The sequence below is a fragment of the Sander vitreus genome, chromosome 22, assembly GCF_031162955.1.
Source record: "Sander vitreus isolate 19-12246 chromosome 22, sanVit1, whole genome shotgun sequence".
Lineage (NCBI taxonomy): Eukaryota > Metazoa > Chordata > Actinopteri > Perciformes > Percidae > Sander > Sander vitreus.
The window spans coordinates 797,350-823,241 of record NC_135876.1 but is presented as its reverse complement, the minus strand read 5'-3'; the positions used below and the strand labels follow the sequence as shown (position 1 = coordinate 823,241).

Below are 25,892 nucleotides of genomic sequence, written 5' to 3'. Positions count from 1 at the left end.
GAATAAATATATGGCAGATGTGCTAAATATGTTTTTTTCTTCATTTTCAACCTTTTTTTAACTGAAGAAAATGTCGGACGGAAAATGTAGGCATCGCGTCATTGACACACCATACCATCATTTTCCACTTTAATTAGGTGAGTCTTTGAGTCGGTTTGTGGGCTTACATAGAAATCGACAGGTGTGGGTGTTAATAAAAAGTGACATTTGCTTTATAAATGAGGAATAATATGCAGCAGTAGTTAAGGTGCCCTTTAGGTTGCAATCACTGGAACTAATGCTAACAACACTGATCTAAAAAGGCAGCCAAAGATACAGAGGCACTGTCAAAAGTTTTGCGCTTCGACCCAAGGCTCTGGGGTCTGTTAAGTCGCCAGAACTATTTTTTTTTTTTTTTTAAAAAGGAACTAAAAGTTCCTTCAGCCCATTGTTGTCTGTGTGTCCAACTCCGTCTAAAGACGCGTGAAGATTAGGCAAATCAGTCTGCTGACGTATTAAAAAGCAACATGTCGAGACGGGGGCTGCTGGTGGTTGCAGGGGTGAACACACTTTAGCAGCCTGCAGTTCAGTGTGCCGCCCTGTCGCACTGAGTTTTAGAAAGATAGCCGCTGTGAAACAATCAGAAATATTGTTTTATTTCTCTCCGCCGTCTCTCTCTCGCTTGCTTGCCCGAGACACACGTGTGCAGCAAATGCAGTTCAGTGTGGTCGCAGGCTCGCACAAATCTCTCTCTCTTTTTCTTTTGAAAAAAACTCATCTTTTAAAAAATTAGTCGGGTAGCCAAAAGCTAATACTAAAAAAAAAAAAGTTACTTGTAATGCTATCAAACAAACAGAAATGTTCTTCCATTGCCCTAAAATGTTCAGAAATCAATATGAGAGTACTTCCTTGTTTTATGAAGGAAGCGGTAGGCGAGTTGCAGCAGCCACACTGTGTGCGTTTGACAAATCAGTGATGTTCATCCCTGCAAACCCCACCCTGACGGTTCCTGTGCTTTCAGAAAGTATTACCCTCCGATCTGGGACTTATTATTGGGGGGTAACTAGGGCCTGGAAAATGTCCCTAGAAGTTAATTTAGACCCTGGTCCCTGTGGTCAAAATGCAGTGAGTTCCTCAGAAGGTCCCCTGATTCCGGGGGAGTGTTCCTGCGGTCGAAATGCGTCTTAAGATGCATGTGAGGCTGGCTGAGGAAAACATTTCTGATGCTTATCCTTGCTATGCTGTTCTCCATCAGCCATAATCTGGCCAAACCCCCCAACCCCTTCTCTGGCTGAGCCTGAAGCTAATAGGGAATAATTCCAACCAGAAAATCATTTTCTGCCTGAGCAGCCACTCTGGCCTGGTGTGTCTGGGCCTAAATGGAGGGAAGAGGAGAGGCATTTCCCCATAGTTGCTTATTGAGAAGGGGGCTATAGAGGATTTAGGGCAGAGCGCTGAGACTGAACTGCAGACTTAACTCTCTGTGGTGAAATGACTTGAGTGTAATTCAGCATGTGTGCATATGCTTCTGAGAGATGGAGAAGGACTGCAGAGAAAATGTGTGTGTTCACTTTCCCTCTGACCTTTCTTCACCATGCGTGCAGCCACAGTGAACTGGGTGGAGTCATTGGCGGCTCCGTGGCCTTTCGTCTTCCAGGCCTCCTCTTGGGCTACTATCAGCTCTTTCCTCTCCTGGATGGACATTTGAGCCTCCATCCCCTGGCACTCCATCTCAGCCTCAGCTATTCTCTAGGAAAAGAGAGAGAGGAGGAGAGAGAAGGTACTACTGATGGACTGAAAGCCACCTCAAGGTACTGTAATACATCATCAGTTTGTGATGTTCGATGCATTCCAGGTGCCATTTTCTGAGTAGGTGACTTAACTGTCTAACTGTATCCAAAACAGTACTTTTTGTTAGGCTTTTTCTAGAATGACTGCCACACTTGAACTTGGACAGTAGTACAAAACAAAAATGGAACTCTCTTACATTTCCATTTGCTGTTTGTGACAAATGTTTAAATATGGAATTTTCCTTTAAGAGCAGGCCAAATTCACAGACAGACAAAGTAGGAGAGACACCAAACGGGTCTGATTCACACACAGGAAGCATATTAATGCCCTGCCTCACATTAATAGCAAGCTGTTTTAACAACATCCACAAAGAAATGATTGATTTTCGTTATTTTGCACATGACTTTAGAAATATTTTAGTGCCACCATAATGTAAACATGAAAAAAATGTTGTTAAAGTGAAGACAACGAACAATAGCAGAAAGTGTCCTTTAGTGACCAATAATAACATAACTCATTTGGTGCAAATTTTGATTCGACTGTGACTGTGAGTGGAGAGCTGGAGGATTAGCCAGAGCACTGTGTGTGTGTGTGTATATATATATATATATATATATATAGCACTGTATTGACAGGGGTCACCTTCTCCAGGGGTGTCTCTCATCCACTTCAATGGGTCTGGGAGATCCATGCAAGCAAAATAAGTCAGCTGGATGATGGCGGCATGGAAAGGGCAGCATTTCATCTGTGTGTACTGTGCTGCAGTAACACACAGAGTCTGACCCTGGATTTCCACCGAATGCGCAACGGTTGTGGACCGGCTCCGCTGCGTGCCGGCTGCGTGCTCCGCCGTCTGTCAACACCCACCAGGTCCGTATTTGTTGCGGTATGGCTGCGGCCATGACTGACAGCTGTAGTCACGAGGACCCACGAGATCTCGCAAATTCATGTAGAATAAAACCACAAAACCAACAACAGTTTGTTTCCATCCAGAGGAGTAGAGGGGAAACAACTCTGTGCTGTGTTTTCAAGGTGTAGTGCAGGGAAATATGATCCGCCGTGAGCACAATGTATTTTACTTTGAAAATTAACCAGATGTTTTATTTTGTTTCTGTGCTTGACTTCCTGTCCCGCACTATCTGCCATGTGCTGAATTGCTGCGGAGCTCTCCGGCGTCCGGCAAAAATAGAAGCTCTGCGTATCTGCTCCGGAGGGCTGCGGATCGCCGGAGCTGGGACGGAGTAAGGACGCAGACGTTCTGCAGTCAGAGGAAATACACACATTGACTTTAATGGAAATGTAACGACTCCGCCGCCGTTCCGGAGCGGATCCGCAGACGTTCCGCAACCGGTGGAAATTGGGGGTGAGACGGGCTCGGAAATGCTATGAACACATGGTGTGAGTGGTACCGGAGCAAAATTGGAGAGGGGGTGATAAGGCAAACCTCCAACATTTTAAAAATCCGCTCTGTGCTCCATCCAAAATCCCCCCGCTCGCTCCACTCACATGCTTTGTTGGGGGGGGGGGGGAAGGGTTTGTAATGTGAAAGAATGCTGTGCAAAATAACTACACAGGTATGGCCGAAGAGCATTTTGGAAAGACTTACTCTCTGTTTAGGAAAGACGCATGTTCAAACGATGGGGTTTGTGATTTGTGTATGGATTCCAGAGCTTAGTTAAGTAGGCGGGGAGTAGGGGAAGCAAGCAAAAGAGTAAAATGAAACTTCCTACCTGGCTGGCTGACCCGTCAGAGGAAGGAGTATGGATAGGAGGCTCAAGAGGAGGAGAGAAAGTAGAGGGAAAGACCGGCTCCTATAGACAGTCATGGGAAGAAGAAAAAGTATTTAAAGGGGCACTCTGAAGATTTTACACGAGGATCTAGTTTATTAGTCTTGGTCAATGCTGGGCAGCCCGTGAAACCTCTTGTCATCATTATGACATCATCATGACCCATACTGAGGGGTTATCAGACATTAGACATCAGGGTTATCTCAAATTGAGCTTGAAGACAGACAGAAAGCCTATGGAACGAACAAGGTGTTAAGACAGAGGTGGGCAATGCATTTTGGGACTTAAAACAAATATCAAGAACAGCCTTCTTTCCCCTGCGTAACGTTGCCAAAATTCGGCACATCCTGTTTCAAAACGATGCAGGAAAACTAGTCCATGCATTTGTTACTTCAAGTCTGGACTATTATAATTCCTTACTATCAGGTTGCTCAAATAAGTTCCTTAAGACTCTCTAGTTGATCCAGAATGCTGCAGCGCGTGTGCTGACAAGAACTAAGAAAACAGATCATATTTCTCCTGTATTAGCTTCTCTGCATTGGCTTCCTATAAAATCCAGGATTAATTAATTAAAATCCTTCTCCTGACCTACAAAGCTCTTAATGGTCAGGCACCATCATATCTTAATGAGATCATAGTACCTTATTGCCCCACTAGAGCACTGCACTCCCAGAATGCAGAGTTACTTGTGGTTTCTAGAGTCTCTAAAAGTAGGATGGGAGCCAGAGCCTTCAGCTATCAGGCTCCTCTCCTGTGGAACCAGCTCCCAGTCTGGGTTCGGGAGGCAGACACCGTCACCACATTTAAGAGTAAACTTAAAACCCTCCTTTTTGATAAAGATTATAGTTAGGGAGTGAGGAGTTGCAGCGTCCACCTAGACCGGCATGGGGAGGGTGTATTGCTACAGACATGGCACCCCTTCTCTTCTCTGCTTCTCTTCATAGTCGTCAGATTCATCTACCAACCCTTATAGAGCTGGCTCAGGTTTGCCTTGGAACAGCTCTTAATTATGGTGTTATAGTTTTAGACTGCCAAGGGACTTCCTTTGACACACTGAGCTCCTCTCTCCTCTCTCTTTCCATCTGTGTGCATCCATGTCCCAGAAATGCTTGTTACTACCTTAGCTCCGGGGAGCTTATTCCCCAGAGTCCTTACGTTTTCACGCCTCGCAGTTCTCCTTGGATTAGGGTGGCACCTAAATTATGGTTGCAGCTGCCGCTGTGGTCCTGCTCGACGCCCTGCTACACCCTGCAGTGCCCTGCTACGCCATGAACTACTATTTCTAGTCACTGTTCCATTATCCTTATTGTGACTATTATTGCCACTGTTCATCACACCCCCAACCGGCACCGTCAGACACCGTCTACCAAGAGCCTGGGTCTGCCCCAGGTTTCTTCCTAAGAGGAAGTTTTCCTCGCCACTGTCGCACTAAATGCTGGCTCTTGGGGGAATTACTAGAATTGTTGGGTCTTTGTAAATTATAGAGTGTGGTCTAGACCTACTCTATCTGTAAAGTGTCTTGAGATAACTTGTTACGATTTGATCCAATAAATAAAATTGAATACAATTAAATAATTTATTTTCAGTACAGTAGGTTAATCAGAGGGGAATTGCAACATTGGTTGATAATTCTTTGTGGACACATAATATATAGTCATTTATCTATTGTTCATATAAAAATAGTTTGTATTGCTACGGTGCAGCTGTAATGTACTGCATGTGTTTTTTTGCCTCAAATCTTAAGATATGTCTGCTTGAATATTATAATCAGCCTTTAAAAAAAAAAAAAAGTGTTATTTTTGTTATAAGAACGCAAACTCCTCTTCACGTCACTAAACCCCTGCATTCACAGAAATAATTAGATAATTATAGTTCGAGACAAATGCAATTTAAACCTTAACCATACAGGCACACAGAAAACACATCCACAGAGTGTTAGACTGTAAGAGAAAAAATCCTTGACACAGACATCATTCTGAAACCCAATGGACAGTGGTGGAATCACCTTCACCATGACACACACACAGACACACACACCCACACCCACACACATGATGTATTTATCAAGACAGTGTGCTAGCAGCCAGGAAATGCAGTTAAGGATCTAAAATTGAAATCACTAATCCAATTGAAATGCACTTGATAAATCCCACCGCTGTGTGTGTGTGTATGATTCCGGCCTTGCACACTGGCCTTACCCATAGCTGGTCGGACACAGCAAATTCATCGATCACCATCTGTGCTTCATCGTCCTACAGACAAGCAGCCGTGGGAGAGAAGGGACATGTTTGCTGAAGGCTCTGTTGTCCCGAAAATAACGTCATGGCCAAATCACAGGATCTCACATTTTTGATACACCATCTGCACTTTCTGAACTGTTTAGTTTCGTTTTAAGGCCCTTTAAGTAGCTACATACTGTGGTGGGAAATACCAACACCACAGTATGTTTGGTGTAACAAGATCCATCAAAGAACATGCCCTTGGTTAGAACAATGGAAGTCTTTATTTGCTCTGCTGTTGGCATTTGCTTGACTCTGCAGAGTTTTGTATCTGCCTGATCTTTAGTGTTGCTCGTCTTTGATTTAAAATAAGAAACAGTGTCCGATTCCTAAACAGATTCTTGAAAAACTGAAAAATGACGTCAAAGAAAGGCTCTTTTATGGAACTGTTTTTTTTTTTTTTTATTGAAAATTTAAAAATATATTAACTTTTTAAAGTACTTAACTGTATAATAAGTAAACCTAAGTCATGTAACACATAACTACAATAATTTAAGAAATAACAGTTACACTATTAACAAGTAACAACTAAATAAATGTTGAGTTGGTATGCCAACCAGCTTCAAACTTTAGCAGTTCTTTTGCAGAAAAATGACCATATTTGCCTTCTCTGGTGAGATACGACACCTCTCCTGACTTATGGCATGGCCTGCACAGGAGAAACCTCTCTCAGATGGTGTCCAGGAGGCCTGGACACACAGGGAGGAGTTTGAAAGGGCAGACAATTTGGGGAGGCTGTCCCGCCTCCCCCACCACCAGGCTACAGGGTCGGCAGAGCAAGTGTAATACGTTTACTAACGATCACGTTCAGTGAATGGTTAATATGCCTTTACATGCATTTTAAAAGTAGCCTACATTTACGGTAGCTAGCTAACAGTAGACTACAGAGAAAGTGTGATATTTTGACGTCCGTTTCGGAGCGTGTACAAAAAGCCGTCTATCAGCAGTGATTGTAGAGTACATGTAGGAGACATGCGCTCCACACCGCGAGTGGGCACGTGCACCACTCGGCAGAAAAGGGAGAAAGAAAAAATAAATAAATAAAAGTTGGCCGCTCCGGAGCGACAGAGGGAAAATATTTCAGTCGGGACCGAAATGAGGAACCGAAATTTGCGTTCTAATCCGGTCCAAATACTACCGTTTGCGTAGGAACTCAGGGTTTTGGTACCCAACCCTATGAATGAGAGGATGAGAACAACATGAACATCATCAACTGCCCTTCCCCTTGACTTCTACTTCTTAGTCAGCACTAAAACTTGATTTAAAAAATATTTTTTGTCCGTATTTGATGAAAAACATGCTTTTTTTTCAGAAAAGGCAGTCCAGAGCAGCGTATTATTTCATTCATAGCGGCATCAGAGCATTAAAAGCAAAACTCTTCCTGACCCTAAAACTAAGATCAAAATATTATATGTACTGTAACGGCAGAGCTGTTGATCCGAGCTGAACAAACCCTGATGAGCAGCTGGAAAGAAAAACAGACGCTGCTGAGGATGGTAGCAGTTTGAATGTCTAAACAGAGAGGAACGTGTACCATCCCACCCTAACCCTCCTTTTAAAAACAAACAAGAGGATGCCAATACAGAAATGCAATCGACATGCAGAGGAGGAAATGAGGTTTATTTATTTTTTTTAAAGGTAAAGGACATGCAAACAGAGACAAAGGCTCAGAAGAATGGAAAGTTACATGTAACATGCAGTTCAGTGGAAAGAAGGGTTGAAGCCAGAAAGGTGAAATACAGAGGCTGCATTACACTGGACAGTTAGTCAAGTTTGCTTAAAGTGCACACAAAGTAATTCACTTTTCTCTGAGTAAACAATAGACTTTGCATCTCAATGTATGTGTTATTTAGACAAAATTAGGCTTTCAAATCCATCTTAATGTACTCTAATCTTGATCATCTTTAATCACAACTGTAGCAAATCTATGGATATTCTACAGACAAATTAAACTTAATTGTATGGAAGTCTTTGGCTGCAAATATTTAAAATGAAATCAAGAAAGTGAAATTCCATTATCCATTTGTATACAAATAATGTAGGGCAACATTTTGTGACATTTTGTAATCCAATTCTGATTTTAATTATCATGGTTTAAATACCTAGCGAAAAAGTTTGTAGTTTTTTTAGTGTGCTCGTCAGCATAACATTGACATGATAATGACAATGTAATTACATTAAATTAAATGAGAAATTCAAACTGACAGACGACATACAAGCTAAACTTGGAAATGCTACTTTTGCATTGGAATTATGTCTTAGGGTGCACATTTCTATTATCATCATGGCAGTGCTATGCTACAGAGTACACTAACATATTTTCAATTGAATTTTTAGGCCATAATTACATATTTTCAAACATAACAATATAATTTATTTTACAAGTTTAATTATAATATATTTTGTTTCGTCATGCATCATGAAAAAATACCTTTCAATTTAACTATTACTTTTTAATATCGGCAGTCATACACTTCCATACCATGGAATGAAAAAAGCATGCTCCATGAAATAATGTTTGACTGATCCAGATACAAACCGTATCTTTTCTACTGCCATGACTGAGATAAATGCAGATTAACTCCAAGCACAAAAACATGCAACAGCTGTGTATGAGACAGAACAGAGGAAAGCGACAAAGACACCAAAAGACACAGACGTGGACAATACACCACCTCTCTGTTTAGAGACATCCAAAAAAATAATCCATGTTACGATTGCAGGTTTCTACTGCAAAATTGTTCAATGGCTGTCATGCTTCTGACATTGCTATGACTCTAGAGGATGTGTCAAATTCAAGGCCCGCAGGCAAAATCCCGCCCCTTGCAGGTTTTGATCCGGCCCGCATATCAATTTAGGTTCGTAATACATTTTGGCCCTCCTAGTTTTTGTCGCTTTTTCAACATTTTGGCTCTTTTTTCCCAACATTTGTACAACGATTTTTGGCACGTTTTCCGAAGTTTTTCCCCAGGTTTTTGTCGCTTTTTTCCTACCTTTTTTTGTCGCTTTTTTCTTTTATGGCTAGGTTACTTTTTGGGGGCTTTATGTCGATCAAGCTTTAAGAAAGAAGACTATTTGAGACATGCAATAATACAGTCAAAGACTTTTGACTTTTTCGATGAAATAAAAGCATGTCAATATACTAAACATGTGTGGCCCTTAATGGGATTCTTATTTTCCACTGTGGCCCGTAGTGAAATTGAGTTTGACACGTGCTCTAGAGTTACACGTCAGCAGAAGAAGAGCATCTGCTAAACTCTGTTTAATAAAACAGCCCGACTTCAGAGGCTTGCTGTCATAATGCGACACTGCGGATCAAATCAAATTACTGAAGCCTGCCACTGTATTAGTGCTGCATTCAAGTCCTAGGGGCTGAAGAGTGACCGTTAAAAGCAGTTCCCTGGAAGTTCTCATGTATTCTAACTAGGGCTGCACGATTTGAAGAAAAAGTCATATTGTAATGATTTACAACACTGTGATTACAATATAATGGTATCAGGATAATATACTTGATTATCAAGGACGATGCAGAAAATAGGCTAATGAAATTTTGTGTATTTTTTTTACTTGAACATACAAGTTAAACGAGCATAAGAACAAATGCGTAGACAAAAATGCGCAATGCTTATTTTTTTAATAATTTAATATTTTACAAATTGAATAACAAAATTTACAAATTCCTATTAAATGAATCCATTTTGTATGCCCTTATAAACAATGACACTCATGATGCGTGTGATATATTGACTACTGATTAAGTTACAAAATGTATTCAAACCTCTTAAAGTCTTCATGCTCTGAACCCCTCTACGCTTCAGAGGGCAGATTCAACGTTGATTCAACATAGCAGCATAAATCAGGCATTAGCGGGAGCGAGAATGATAGGCGTCGAGTGACGCCAGTGCCTGAGTGGTGAAAGCGAGAGAAGAGAGGGACCGCCGGTGAGCGTAGCGGCTGTGTTAAAGAAAAGCAAGAGGCAAAAGAGACAGCAAAGACGGTGTAAAGTGATTACCAGTAAACACTAGGGATGCACCGAATCCAGGATTCGGCTTCGGCCTAATGTTGGGCTTTTTGACGAGGCTCGGTTTCTGCCGAACCTTAGAATTCTTTTCCACTGAACCGAACCCTACACTTGCACTACGCTGGTCGACGTAATGACGGCGCCGTTGATTACGGGAAGGTGTTTACGTAGGTGGAGCGTTCAATGCAGCAGGCTGTGAGAAAGTGAAAATGGAACTGGTGAGCAGAAAAAGTGTTGTTTGGCAGTACTTTCAGTCAAAAGAAGGCCATTCAAGTCCAGCTACATGTTCAATTAACAATGCTGATTAGTCTGGTGGTGGCGAGGACCCTAAACAATACACAACATCACCGCTGTTACAACATCTGGTATGAAACATCTGGAAGAATACGAGCTGAGCATGAAGGGATCTACAGACAGCAGCCAGAATGCAGCAACTTCAGGTACGGCAAAGGAAAGACAGTCACTGTTTACTTCATTAATGTGTTTACTGTGTTCATGGACTGAGGATGGGACGAGGATTCAGTATTCAGTTTCAGCAGAATCTTAACCAGTAGATTTGGTATTCAGCCAAAGCCCAAAAATCTGGATTCGGTGCATCCCTAGTAAACACCAAGCGTGTTCTTCAAGGCGGCTTCATCTGTTGTTAATACTGTCGGTCAAGTGAAGGGTGTTACAACCAGGTGAATGAAGCGAAGCGTCTGTTTAAATCGACAAGTTGCAGAAACGATCCGGCAAGTTAGTGTTTACAGATTGGTCTGTTTCCTGGCAAGAAATTTGGGCTGTTTGGTTTGTGTTTGGCTTGGAAATGAATGGAACGGCGCGAAACACACCAGAGGAGCTGAAATCAAGTAGTAAAGTTAGTTAGGAAAAAAAAGAAGAGGATATTTTTTGAGAGTAAAGTTATTGTTTATATTTTAATGTACTGCATATCTGCCCAAACAAATATTTTTAAAGAAACATGGATGCTCAAATGTATTCAGCGGCCCTCATAATCTGTTTTATTTTCCTTGGAAAAAGCAATTGGCTAGTGGAAAATCTGATTGGCTGGTAACTTTAAAAATCTACTAGCCATGTTGACTAGGGATCAGAAAAGTTCATTTAAAGCCCCGGTTACAATGTTGAGACTGCAACGCACACAGCACACAGTTTTGTTTACTTAAATCGCACAATTTTTGCAGTTATGTAATCACAGAGTGACATTGTGATTAGACTAATCGTGCAGCCCAAGTTTGAACTTGTTTTGAAGGTGCCATGATTGGAATTTGAACCATACTATAAGCTTCTGATGAGTTGGTAGTAGTAGTAGTTCAAACAGGACACTGTACCATATTTTAAACATGACACGGTTGGAGGATACAGTCATGACTGCATGAAAAACATGATGTAAAAGACGTGACAGACGTACGGCCGTCTCAGGCTCGTCTGTGGATGTGTTCAGTCAGCAGTGAGTGTGCAGGTCAGTGGGTTACCTTCTTCTTGAAGCTCTGCTCCAGCTCCCAGTGATGAGCCTGCTGGTCACCCACGGCAACCTTCGCCACATCCTGCTTCTTATTGATCCTGTTCCTCCAGTCGGCCTCGCCACTCTTCTTCAACAAGGCCACTCTGGGAAGGAGGGGGGAGAGTTGCAGTGAAGTTCATACTTTAGGGGAGAAAATACAGCCCACATATAAAATATGCTTAAGCAAGGCTGTGTGAGATACTGGGCTTTAAGGCGGCATTGTTGGACCAGAATCAAAACCTAATTCACATGACTTAAAACAAACAAAAAACATAATAAAAACTAAAATACTGATTTAAAAATGATCAAAATTCTTACTTTAAATTTGCTAAATCATAATTAAAACATTTGAGAATTCAGTGGTGAATATAGCTACGTACATGTACTCCAATACTGTACTTAAGTACAAATGTTGAGGTACTTGTACTTTCCTTGAGTCTTTTCTTTTCATGCCACTTTCTACTTCTACTCTGCTACATTTCATAGAGAAATATTGTACTATTTACTCCACTACATTCATCTGTTACAGCTTTAGTTACTAGTTACTTTACACATTAAAGGTCCTATGACATGCTGCTTTTTGGATGCTTTTATATAGGTCTTAGTGGTCCCCTAATACTGCATCTAAAGTCTCTTTTATATAGACCTTAGTGGTCCCCTAATACTGTATCTGAAGTCTCTTATATTGGCCTTAGTGGTCCCCTAATACTGTATCTGAAGTCTCTTTTATATAGACCTTAGTGGGCCCCTAATACTGTATCTGGCCTGGACCAGCTTGCGGCCACGGTTGTAGCTCTATTTCCTCGTGGGCGGGCCAAATTCTCTGGGCAGCTGTGGGCGGCGGGCAAAGCAGAGAAAGGGGAGGTAACCTTTCCCCTTATGATGTCATAAAGGGAAGATTCCAGATCGGCCCATCTGAGCTTTCATTTTCACAAAGACAGAGCAGGATACCCAGGGCTCGGTTTACACCTATCACCATTTCTAGCCACTGGGGGACCATAGGCAGGCTGGGGGAACTCATATTAATGTTATAAAACCTGCGAAATTGTCATGCCATGGGACCTTTAGGATTTTTGCACATAAAACACATGTCGTTTATAAAATACAAGAAATGTATAGGCCTACAAGTCCAGCTGAAATGATTAGACCATCATTGTTGATTGACAGAACTGTTTCCAGTTCCTAAAATGGGAGGATTTTTCTGCATTGAGTACTTTTACTTTTAATACTTTAAGTACATGTTCCTGATGATACTTTTACTTAAGGAACATTATCAATGCAGGACTTTTTGGAAACGACGACACACGTCATTCAGCCTTATCAGTTAGGTAGCTTATATACCTTTCAGTAACAGTTCCACCTCGTCCTCGGTCCAAGCCAATAAATCCCTGCTCTTACTTTTCACCATTGTTGTTCTTTCTCCACATCCATGATTTTCCTGTTTACACCAGCACGCACATGCCCAGTGTGTGTAAATGGTCATGTGATACGCGTTGTTAGACGTGTTAAAGCTATAGCGTGACTATTTTATATTTATGAACGTATTACTAAATGAGTTGATACAAAGCCAATTAAGACTATCAGCTCCACACAGCTCTCTCTGGATTTCTCAGTAGGGCTATGTTTACTAAATGGTGTCATCTGGCGACGTTCGCACTCAGAAGCTCGAGTGATGCGTTTTACGTCACTGCCGAGAAAGGACAGCAGCAGCGCTCAGCTTTGGAGATTAAAACAACATAAAAACAGGGTTTCTGCAGGTTTCACCAAGTCAAATTTATAACTTCTTAAAGACCTTTTTAAGACCATTATGAATGAAGCTTAAGACCTATATCACGACATCAAAGTACAACGAAATGCAGAGTCACAAAATGACTTGCAAAGTAAATACATGTATTCAAATTTAAGAAAAGCGAAACAGAGTAATAATGGTCGGTAAATATACAGCAAATTATATTTGGATTAGCAAAGAAAAGGACTACAAACACCATGAATAAAAATATAAACCATTATAAAGCGCTGCAGAAGCATTAGAGGTAGCGTTACATGGATGTAGAAAATTACAATTAAATTAAGACTGTTTAAAATGATTGAAGACCTAGAACACAATAGGCCTTTTTAAGACCTACAACACACGCAGAAACCCTGAAAAATTTACAAAATAGTTACCTCTCAATCATGTTTTTTTAATCCTCTGTGTCCTTGATGGGTTAAATGTTAGCAACTGTGTGGCGGAGGGGTTGGTGTGCAATCACCGAAGGCGTGTATCATGTGGATGTACCAACAGTGGTGCTGTCATTACTTAGAATTCCTCATGGGGGGCGACAGAAACTACGCACTATAGCTTTTATACGGACAGAGATTAGTTCTGCAACAGGAGCTAAAACTCTTGTGTGGACGGAGAAGGTTTTTTAGCCAAATATTTAGCCAATGCCAAATAAAAAAATAAATGCACACAGAGTCCATATCATCATCATCACACACTGATACTAGATGTGTAGAGCCAATAGAACAGTGCAAGCCAGACAGCCATTTGCACAAGGTTACTACAACGTTGGTCTATATCCACAACGTTCCACTTCCGGGATTGCTCCGGTGCCGCTGGAAATTCCATCGGATTTCATTTATTTCGGCCTGATGTCCGTTACATTCCTCCTTCTTTGTGTTGGCGTTCTAACCTCTGGTGGATTTGTGAGGACTATGGTTAACTGCTCCTCAGATCTCTGCAGGGTAAATCCAGACAGCTAGCTAGACTATCTGTCCAATCTGAGTTTTCTCTCACACGACTAAAAATACTTTTGAATGTACACGTTCCACCAAAACAAGTTCCTTCCCGAGGCTATTTTGCAGAGGCACGGCGGCTCTGTCCGGAGCTTAGCACCGCCCATGACAATTGTGATTGGTTTAAAGAAATGTCAATAAACCAGAGCACGTTTTTCTCCCATCCTGGAATGCTGAGTGGACTAGCCTGGCAAAGCGAGACTATTGCAATGTTGACACGTTGCAAAAAACTAACTTTGCTTCCCCTAGGCTTTTAACTCAACCCATCACAACCACCACGCATCCTTTTAGTCTCATCTACAGGACTGTTTGTAATGAAGACAGCAAACACTGAACAGAGACAGACAGCACGCCACTTAGCTGCCACAGTTAGAAATACTGTTATGTTCTGGATAAACAGACTGCCGACAGTTTAAGTACAATTAGACATAAAGATCACTAAGAGATGTCGGTGTAACTGAAGCTGGGAGAGTATTTGACAGGATTCGGTTTAAACAAAAAAGGTAAAGCAATAGAAAAGGCACTGGGATTTATTTGAGCTAAAGTAAATGTATGCCAAACGGTGTGGGAAGTGGGCTCTATGAAAAATACTAACTGAAATCTTAAAATTGGGACATGATGAAGCAGATTACTTCTACCTCACACATTTAAACGATTGTCGACTAATTGATTAGTCAATTTAATCGACAGATCTGTAAAACTGAGTTTCTCCAGAAAGCGTAATGCAAAAGCGTAGTTAGGGCTGTAACAATTATTTCATAAATGTCTGATTGTCAATTGTTTTACATAATGGCAGTTTCTTTGCTTAACCACAATTAATTGCTAACATTAGCTAAGGTCTTAAAGGTCCTATGGTGTGAAAATTTCAAATTTTTAACATTAATATGAGTTCCCCCAGCCTGCCTATGGTCCCCCAGAGGCTAGAAATGGTGATAGGTGTAAACCGAGCCCTGGGTATCCTGCTCTGTCTTTGAGAAAATGAAAGCTGAGATGGGCCAATCTGGAATCTTCCCTTTATGACGTCATAAGGGGAAAGGTTACCTCCCCTTTCTCTGCTTTGCCCGCCCAGAGAATTTGGCCCACCCATGAGAGAGAGAGAGAGACAGAGACATCATGGCTTGAACCCCCCTCCTCCTCAATAGCATTTAAAGCTACAGACACGGGAATGGCACATCCTAAGAAAAGCTCATTGTGGGACTGGCTCTAGTGGCTGTAATTCTGCACCAAGGCTGAATTTCAGGAAAGAGACTTCAGATACAGTATTAAGGGGACCACTAAGGCCTATATAAAAGAGACTTCAGATACAGTATTAAGGGGACCACTAAGGCCTATATAAAAGAGACTTCAGATACAGTATTAGGGGACCACTAACGCCTATATAAAAGAGACTTCAGATACAGTATTAGGGGACCACTGAGGCCTATATAAAAGAGACTTCAGATACAGTATTAGGGGACCACCGAGGCCTATATAAAAGAGACTTCAGATACAGTATTAGGGGACCACTAAGGCCTATATAAAAGAGACTTCAGATACAGTATTAGGGGACCACTAAGACCTACATAAAAGTGACTTCAGATACAGTATTAGGGGACCACTAAGGCCTATATAAAAGAGACTTCAGATACAGTATTAGGGGACCACTAAGGTCTATATAAAAGAGACTTCAGATACAGTATTAGGGGACCACTAAGGCCTATATAAAAGAGACTTCAGATACAGTATTAGGGGACCACTAAGGCCTATATAAAAGAGACTTCAGATACAGTATTAGGGGACCACTAAGGCCTATATAAAAGAGACTTCAGATACAGTATTAGGGGACCACTAAGGCCTATATAAAAGAGACTTCAGATACAGTATTAGGGGACCACTAAGGCCTACATAAAAGAGACTTCAGATACAGTATTAGGGGACCACTAAGGCCTATATAAAAGAGACTTCAGATACAGTATTAGGGGACCACTAAGGCCTATATAAAAGAGACTTCAGATACAGTATTAGGGGACCACTAAGGCCTATATAAAAGAGACTTCAGATACAGTATTAGGGGACCACTAAGGCCTATATAAAAGAGACTTCAGATACAGTATTAGGGGGACCACTAAGGCCTATATAAAAGAGACTTCAGATACAGTATTAGGGGACCACTAAGGCCTACATAAAAGAGACTTCAGATACAGTATTAGGGGACCACTAAGGCCTATATAAAGAGACTTCAGATACAGTATTAGGGGACCACTAAGGCCTACATAAAAGAGACTTCAGATACAGTATTAGGGGACCACTAAGGCCTATATAAAAGAGACTTCAGATACAGTATTAGGGGACCACTAAGGCCTATATAAAAGAGACTTCAGATACAGTATTAGGGGACCACTAAGGCCTATATAAAAGAGACTTCAGATACAGTATTAGGGGACCACTAAGGCCTATATAAAAGAGACTTCAGATACAGTATTAGGGGACCACTAAGGCCTATATAAAAGCATCCAAAAAGCAGCATGTCATAGGACCTTTAAGGCATATGACTGGTAATTGTTGATTTTGTTTAGATATGCCAAATTGTAGCCTAAATATATGTCATTATTGGTCGGATTATATATTTTTATTATTATTTCAATTGTTAGTTATTGGCACTTGACCCTAAACATGTTCATAGCAACAAAAATTACAGGGGGGGGATACAGTTAGAAAAAATGTATTATGATAATAAAGAGGCATTGTTTACTTCATAGGCTGTGTACCTGTGTTATCATATTAGCTTGGTCACATAACAGGGATATACACAAAAGATGTATCCTGGATCATTCAAAACTTTAATTTGTTTAAAAAAGTGCTAAATAAATTTTTTTTGACTGAAAGAGACAATTATATTGTTAATCACAATTATTTCTGAGGCAATAAACTGAAAAGCAACATTTGGAATTGTTACAGCTCTACATGTAGTCTATTAAATGACTTCTGTAAAACCGGGATTACATATAAAGCACATGGAAGATTCAAAGATCACAAACTGAAGCATAGTGTGAACAGATGTTCAGTTATTGAGCTTATTTCTGAGTAAGGAGCAGACAGGACCAATAATGGAGGGGTCAGTGTGTTGGCAGTGGCCTCTGACCCTCTAACAACCATCCCTCTGTGACTCAGTGAGGGAACGTCCTGTTCTGCCCCGGGGGCTGCGCAACAACGCCCAAAAAAACAGGATGAAAGTAACAGTGAATAGATGTTGCCAGCTGGATGTGGAACACAGATCCTGCCTCCAGTAAAATCCAGAGTCAAAGCTGTCGTGACTTAGGTTGGGCATCTTTTTGATTTTACCAATTTTGATTCTTTCTTTTTGATTCCGATTCTTTGAGGGGGGTGTCAATACACAATGTGAGTCCCCACACGATGTGAGTTGCGCATGTGTAGACCGGCCGCCATCTTTGACAGCTAGCTATGGCAACAATACCCTTGGAGAAACCACAGTTTCCGACCAACAAGATATGAAACGCAAAAGGGTCTATATCTATCTATCTATCTATCTATCTATCTATCAGCGGCAGTTGATAGTTGTGTTCAGCCGCCATTAAGTGACTGTGAGTTGGGTAAGTTACAGGCTTTTTAGGGGCTGTGGCGGTTGAGTTTAGCCCAGAAAAAAAGTCAGCGGTATTCAGCCACGACAGTTAAGTTTAGGCACTGAGACAAGTTAAGTTTAGGAAAAAAGATTGTGGTTTGGATAAAAACACTCCCGAGGAACAAACACGCATTTCTTATATGAAAGTATTTCGTTTTTGCACTTTGTCCAAGTGGTGTTGCCGTAACTAGCTGTCAAAGATGGAGGCGTGTCCTGACAGGGGAGAGTTGAAATGGGTCACATGTCTATTTTACAAATAAGAGGAACATTTTTATTTGGGGTTTTATGGTTGTTTACAGGTTTACTGGGCTTTTTCCAACATAAAATAGAGCCACACTTTACAGCGCCGCTTACTGTGCTCCATGACTGCAACACAACAAGCACCTGGAAGTACGGTGGTCGCTACAGAAACCAAAACCAGCACGTGTTAAATTGGAGCGGCTGATCGGAACCAACTTTTTTTACGATTACAATTAAAAAACAATTCCACTGGAATCGTAATTTTTGAAACAATTTCCAAGTTGGAACTGGTTCTCGATGTCCAATCCTAGTCGTAAAGTGAGTGAGATGCAGAAAACTGGAGCAGACTGGATCAGGCAACACACACTTTAACACCAGTTTACATGTACTTGCATTATGTCATCAGTCAATTCAGAGTGACCCCTGCCTGCTGTGTTTACCAGTCAAACCAGCAGACGAAGCTTGTTAACACAACGTGACATAACAAGACTTATGTAATCACTTCATTTGTCAGGGAATCCAATACTGGGCTTCAGTTAAGAGTCAAAGTTAAAATGTACACCATGAGCAAGTACATTTAAAATGCACTGCACTGATTTGATCTCAAACACAGGTTGTGTGCTTAAGTAACAATATGCCAAAAAAGAAATCTCAGAAAACGGACTCAGTTTTTCTACTTTTTTTCCTGTCTGGAGGAATCCAGTATTGCGTATGTAGCAAAGCCTAATATATTTTCTTCCTCTGTGACAGAGCTCCATCGTTGTCCAAAATTTAAAAAAACACATCAGTAAGCCACACTGTGGCACTGGGTGACATGTTCCTTCATTACCATGAACACACTCACGGTTTTGACTCAATCCCACATACAGCGAATGTGCATAAATTTGCAGCTGAAATAGTAAAATGCACTTTTTCCTCCTGTTTGAGTAACGTGGTTAAGGAGTGTCTCATCTGTTTTAGTATGTTCATGACCTGAGTCTTACATCTTCAGAAGGAACAAAGGGTGTCACCATTTCAATTCTAAATGGAAAACTGGTGGAAATGAGCTTTGAGTTTTAATTATCGAAATCAAAAGCGAGGTGTGCGATTCCCCCATTCAAAATAAATGATTTGAACATGGCCTTACGTTTGGCTACACTGAATGCGTGACAAATGGGGACCGTTCACGAAGTGTATGTGCCGCGGAATGTGCGCACACACGATGTAGGATTGTGTGAGTCACAGGCGAGACGGAGAGCTTTCCCTCTGGGATTATTGTTGTTTCTTCAGTTTTTTGGAGCCGGCACAGCGCTGCGAAAATGTCAATTTACTGTCGGTGTAGCCAGTTTCATTGATTATAGTGGAAGCATAGTGTTGGAACATCCGCTCCGCATACATTACGGGTGCAATGTAGCCGGCCCGTTAGTCTGTGGTACATTCTAAAATAACTATTATATCACACTTGATACTTGTTGCCTATCTTTTCGAAGAATTTGAAAATGTGAATGACAGTTGTTAGGACATAAAACCAATTATCTCTTGATCTTTACGAATCAAGACTTTATAGTCTTACAAAGGCATCGCCGTCAGTGCTGAAAGAAAAGAAAAAAGTTTAGTTACCCCTAGTAGGGGAGAGCCAGGACAGTTGAAACACTTTTTAATTAAACCTAATTTACAAAGCGATCACATCGCACTGAAAGCTAATATTTTGTCACTAGCAACCTACACCTGTCATCTGTCAAATACAGTTGCATTTTCATCTTTGAACAAAACCGTTCAGGAATTATTACAGCAAAAGTGGGACGTGCGTAATGTTTCATTCGTCCATCCTGGCCGGGACAATTGAAACAGCATGGGGGGGACGGATGAAACATACAGTTTAAGCCATTTAAACTTCCCACATCTTCAATATTTTACTACATATCATGAATGGTACTCCCAAAAGGTGTTATTTTAGATAGATTGTTGCTGGGCTATACGTCGTGAATGTCTGTTTACAACTAATCGCCGTCATCATGAAGTGGTTATTGAAATATCATGCCCTGTGGATGATTCTGCCATTTTTATAGCTAGAACAGTACGTTTTCCCATTTATATCATGTTTCTATTGTGGAAAATGTTGTTTCACTAGGTTTTTACGTGGGTTAGGCCACTGCACATCCAAATAAGTGCCCTTAACGACCCCCAGCCCGTCAGTCTCCATAGGATAACATGGGAAAACTCGACCCCCTACCTGGTGGGCTCAAATATATTTTCATATCTCATATATATATCTTTCTAAAACTGCTTTTCCATGTCTCACCTCCATAAATTATTGTATAAACACAGATATTAAAATACATTCAGTAGGAGTTACAGCCTGGTCGGGATGGTTTCAATCGTCCCGACATAGATATATGCCATTATAGCTTGTTTTGCTTTCCATGTAACCAAGCATGCAATATGAAAGTCTAGGATTGTGGAGAACACTAAATGGTCTACTGAATAAGCATGTAGTCGAACCTTTAAATGAAAAACATCTTAATCGAAAAATTAACCGCTAATGAAGTTTACTTTGGACCATCAAAACTCGTTTATGGCCTGTAACTCTGTGATAAAAGGAAATAACAGGAAGATATTTGGCTGATAGAAGGAGGTTAACGTGCTCTATGTTTTGACCTAAGGAAGTCTGTCCATCATCATTGCACTCGGCGAAAACTGGAATGTTTCATCCGTCCCGCGTTTCAATCGTCCCGGCTCTCCCCTACCACTAGTAGGAAACAATGGCCTGAGAGCCACAGGCAGGTAAGGCTAGTATTGAGAGACAGACAAAAACATTGTTGGTTTTGGTCTTCCATGGGATTTGTGGAGAATAACTAAAACATAGAATATCACCATCCTTATCCTTTAATGAGTTGCTGTAATATAACGAAAAACCAGTAACATGACTCCCTCCTGTGTAAGAAATGAGGTCAGAAACACAACATTTGAAAATATAGATCTTGCTATCACTGATCTGTCGACCTGATCAAACAAATTCAGATTTGTGATGCTAAAAAAATGCTACATCATTATGAAATGACCAGCTTCTGCAGGCCCACAGGATTGCCTGCAACATTCTTAATGTAATGATATCCATTTATCTCATTAAATTAGATTCATGCATTACGTTTAGAAGCATTAAACGTAACGTAAAAAGTTAAACGTTAATGCGTAAAACGCATTAAAGCATTAAGAGCTTCAGTATGAATGTAGTCCATTCTACCCCTAACAAATCCAGCATACTGTTGTGGATATTCCACTCTTTGTCCTGGGGAGCACAGCAGCAGCAGCGGCTGGAAATGAAAAAACTCTAACAACCCACTAACTCACTCTGTCTCGTCCTCACCATCTCATTTTATGTCTCCTTTTAACCCACATTTCAAGCAGAGAATGAAAGGGAATCTTCTCTCCCTTCAGCCTTAGCTTGGGTGGCTATTTACGGACCAACTAGTCTCACATTGCCAGACCTTCCTCCACAGGGCTGCTGAGGAAGGTCCACACAGCATAGGAGAAAAAGGTGCTCTGGTTTATTGGCATTTCTTTAAACCAATCACAATCGTGGGCGGCGTTAAGCACCGGACGCAATACTGGTGCCTCTGCAAAATAGCCTCAGGAAGGAACTTCTTTTGGTGGAACGTGTACGTTCAAAAGTTGGACAGATAGTCTAGCTAGCTGTCTGGATTTACCCTGCAGAGATCTGTGGAGCAGTTAACCACGGAATACCAACACAAAGAAAGCGAAAGGTGACGGACATCCAGCCTAAAAATTAGGGACATCCGGCAGATCTTCCAGGCAGTACAGAAGCAATCCCCTTAATGGTCGTCAATATAGACTACTGACCAACTGATCCAAAAGGAGTATATTTTCGGCCAAGCTGATGAAAATTGCATTCAGATTCAGGAATGTTTACCAGTGCTTGCACATGGCCATACGTAGAGAATAGCAACATTCTGGATGCACGAAAAAGAAGAAAACAGCAGCTGGCCACAGCACCAGGCTCACCTCTCTTTGATGGACATGTGTCTGGCCATCATCATGTTGCACAGCTCGTCTTCCTCCTCTGGCTGAACCAGGCCGTCCGTGTGTGTGTCTGCCACAGGAGGCTGGCACACGCTGCTGGGCGAACCAGATGCTGCTCTGGATGTCACCACAGTGGACCCCGGCAGCTCTGGGAGCACACACACGCACAGTGGAGTGAGTAAAATCAATAACTTGACAGCAACACATAAATGTTAACATAGTTTCCATTGGGGCTGGATATCATTAAAAAGATTACGATACCAGTACCCTTTAAAGTGATACCAATATTTGATCATTTTATTTTCTACTTCATTCGTTTCCCATCATGTGAAAGGGAGCATTTATCTGCAAAAATGAACACCACCACACAGATTTTTACGCACATTCATTTTGAAAGTATTAAATTATTGTATGAAACTGGACAACTCTATGAAATACGCCGCACTGGACTTCACCAAACCACAGACTGTATGGGTTGTAGCCGCTGCGGTAGTGGGCCAATCCTGCGTCGCATCAAATCGAAGAACGCTTGCGGTAATTGGCTGCAAGCAAATCCATACAAAGAGTCATTTTTTTCGAGATCTGGGTATAAAACTGATCAAATGTAGGCATCGTTTGACTGTAGACGTTCCGATACTACTTGGTACTGGGTTATTTTATGATGGACTAGATTAGATAAAATGGAATTATTTTTCTGATTAGGAAGGGCATAAATAAAGAACACGATTAAACACGATTCAAAATGCATTCTGCACTGAATTCATGTATCAAACTCCTGATATTTACCATCTAGGATACATCTCTCTAAATAACGCAATATTCCAAAAGTTCCATGACTACAGGATTTTGCATTAAAGTACAGTCATGGCTCTAACAGTGCAAACTCAGCAGCACAAAACAGCGTGGGAGCCAACATCTTTCATGCTTACCAAGCGCCTCTCATCTGGCTGTGAGAAGCAGCGCAGACACTTTTTCACAGCTTCAAACCTCCTTTTCACAGCTGTAATCAAATAACCCACACTGTTTTGAAGAAACACTGAAGCTCGCTTGTCGAGGCACTACTGCCTGGTTTTTGTCTGTGCATCCACACCACAAAAACCACAACAGTCCTCTGACTGATTTCTCTGCTCTCTGACAGGTTGTACACTTACTACAGAGACAGTCCAAGAGTTTGGCTCGGAGTTACTGCTGCTCAGACATAAAGGAAGCTAAAAACCCCAACCTGAATGCAACATTGTCACAGTCGCAGGAAATGCGGTTGAATGAGAAATGGTTGTTGACTGTGGACTGAAAGTGACTCAGTGTTTATTTAGTCTTACAATTTGCTTTTTAAATATTTAAAAAGGGCCACATCACGCTATCATGCATCACTTTCATTTCATTTTAAATTGTGTACTGTTAAACGCACAACCACACACCTTAATAAAATACATGTAAGCCCTGATATTTAAATGCTGAATGCTAACATGACAATGTGTTGAACACTATAACATGCTGAGGGTTAGCAGGTGTAATGTTTACCATGTTCCCCATCTTAGTTGTGTGCTAAAATTAGCACACAGACATTGGCAGTGGAATTATTTTATTCTTACAGATGGCTCATTAAATATGTATCGCCCACTTTCTTCAGCTATCCAGCATCACTTTCTTGTTTTCTGTTAAAGAACACTAATATCCAACAGCCACTCACTCTGCACAAGTTTGACTGCAGAAAGTAAAAAGCTCAAACAGATCCTCAAAGCAGAGCCCCCTGCCCTCTGGGAAAAGACACAGGACAATCAGATCCAGAACCAACAGACTGCCCCCCAGGCAGTCAAACGCACAAACCCTCCTCTCTATCGCCTTCCTATATAAAGACTTATAAACCCCAAAAAACTGGGCATGCAATAACCTCATGTATATAGTGCCACCTCATCGTGCTGATTTATTTAGTTTTCTTTTTTTTACTATTTACATTTTCCTATTTTGTTGTGATTTTCTATTTCTGTTTGCAATTTAAACTGTCATATTCAGAGCTATGACAATAAAGATCTATTTTGTCTTTTCGGTTCCCTCTCTGCGGTTCTTACCTCCACTGATGGCCCTGCTCTTCTGGCCGTCTGGGTAGTGTGCTTCCTCCCTTAGATACGCCTCCAGCCTCTCCTGGCGCATGTGGCTCTCTGAGCTCTGCACGGCTCTGTCTCCCCACCCTCTGGCCAGCCACTCCTCCTCCTCCTCTTCCCCCCGCCTCTCTCTTCCAGTCAGGGGCTGGGGCAGAGCAGCCTGCCTGACTGCTCCCTCTGGAGAGGGAAGCTTCCTCTTCCCTGGTCCCCGATCAGCTCCGTCTGCTCCCTGCGGAAGGATTTGGTACCTCTGATGGTCCGCAGAGTCCGGGGACCTCCAGGGGGGGCCGTCTAGGTGGTGAGGGGGCAGAGACCTGTCAGTGCTGGGGGGCAGGGGTTGGACCTGGGCTGCCGCTCTGGTTATGTGGATGTCTCCAGCATGGTCAGTGGAGACAGTGCCTTCTCTCAGAGCAGAGGAGGAGGATGATGACGAAGTAGGGAGGGGTCCCAACCGAGAGCCTGTACCGTTTTGAAGCTGTGTAACGGAGAGGTAGAAAGAGACACAGGCAAAGAAAAAAGTGGGTCAGTTTGCCACAGAGGCTGAGAAAAAGGTCAGGCAAACTGCACACACACACAAAAATCTGAGAGAATCACGCTGACTAATCACCGCCTGCCTGACCCACTGCACTTCCTGAGCATCAAAGGGCAGCCTCTCTCGCCGGTCATTTGCAGCCCACATCACAAAGCCATGCCATCAGCCCCCCACACAATGCATCCTGCTGTAGCCAAAAGACATACTTTTTCAAATTCAAAACTGAAGTTCATGAACTAACCTGACATTTTTGCTGAGTAATAAATGACAAGCAGCAGTAAACATCCATGGAAAGCACAGACAAATCTTATCAAATATTCCTTTAACTTCTTAATCTTTTGCTTCAATTTCCTCTGCCATGCTTCCCCTCCGTGAAACAGTTGCCAGTTTCAAACGAGCGGATGGAAAGAAGCTGCTTTCAGTCCGTGTGGTGGTGAACAAGAGTTATGGTGCTTTTGTTCTCCTATCCTCCACCACAGAGGCATCATCCATCCACACATCACAGCCTCCTCATTGACACAGCCAGATGATGAAATCTGAGTCAGAACTTACTCAGAAGCCGGGCAATTGCGCTGTACATTCATAATTACATCACACAACATGGATACGGGAAGCCATACAGCACGTATTCACAGAAACATATGGTCATTTCTGAGAGGAGTGCCCCAGCTGTATCTCAGGCAAATGCATGGCGATTGTTCGGAGGAGCCTTACTTGTAGGTGCTCTACTGGGCTGTCACACAGCTCCTGTTCATCCCTGACGTCTATGTCTGAAGGCTCCTGGAGCAGAAACACGCACAGGCTACAATGCTTGGTTCATGTATTCTCTTACGTACAGTATTCTCTCTCTCTTGTTTAAAGCAGGAATGGGTTGTACTGCACCTGTCTGATATATACTTATACATTTAATATTTTCTTATTATATCTTATGCCTTTTTTATTTGACTTGGTATTGCAATTTGACGACTGCTACTTCTGTCTACCTACTGCAGGTTTGCTCATCCTGTTGCTCTTTCTGAGGTGTCCTTCCTAAAATTTTGTTTGTGGAGTTTTTCCTGATCCAAATCAATGATAGAGGGTGTCAGGTGTAAAGCCCTCCAAAAAATATGCAAGTTTTGAGCTATATAAACATTTTTTGTATCAGTGTTTCCTTTAAATGCATTATGAGTTAGAGGAGTAGATTAATGCCACTCTCCCGGCACCTCTGAGGCTCACTAAATTAACACATTGATTAATCCCTTCACAT

General features: G+C 41.7%; 1 protein-coding gene across 2 annotated transcripts in view; it reads right to left on the bottom strand.

The window, feature by feature from the left end:
• The window catches only part of svila (supervillin a), a 92,820-nt gene that overhangs the window by 36,332 nt on the left and 30,596 nt on the right, over nucleotides 1-25,892 (bottom strand). For both annotated transcript variants that reach the window (XM_078280350.1, XM_078280351.1), the window contains 7 exons: nucleotides 25,361-25,426; nucleotides 24,082-24,589; nucleotides 21,995-22,160; nucleotides 11,327-11,459; nucleotides 5,756-5,809; nucleotides 3,501-3,581; nucleotides 1,563-1,728 (listed from right to left, as the gene is read on the bottom strand). In XM_078280350.1, the coding sequence (XP_078136476.1) occupies nucleotides 1,563-1,728; nucleotides 3,501-3,581; nucleotides 5,756-5,809; nucleotides 11,327-11,459; nucleotides 21,995-22,160; nucleotides 24,082-24,589; nucleotides 25,361-25,426 (1,174 nt within the window). The remainder of the gene's footprint in view (nucleotides 1-1,562; nucleotides 1,729-3,500; nucleotides 3,582-5,755; nucleotides 5,810-11,326; nucleotides 11,460-21,994; nucleotides 22,161-24,081; nucleotides 24,590-25,360; nucleotides 25,427-25,892) is intronic.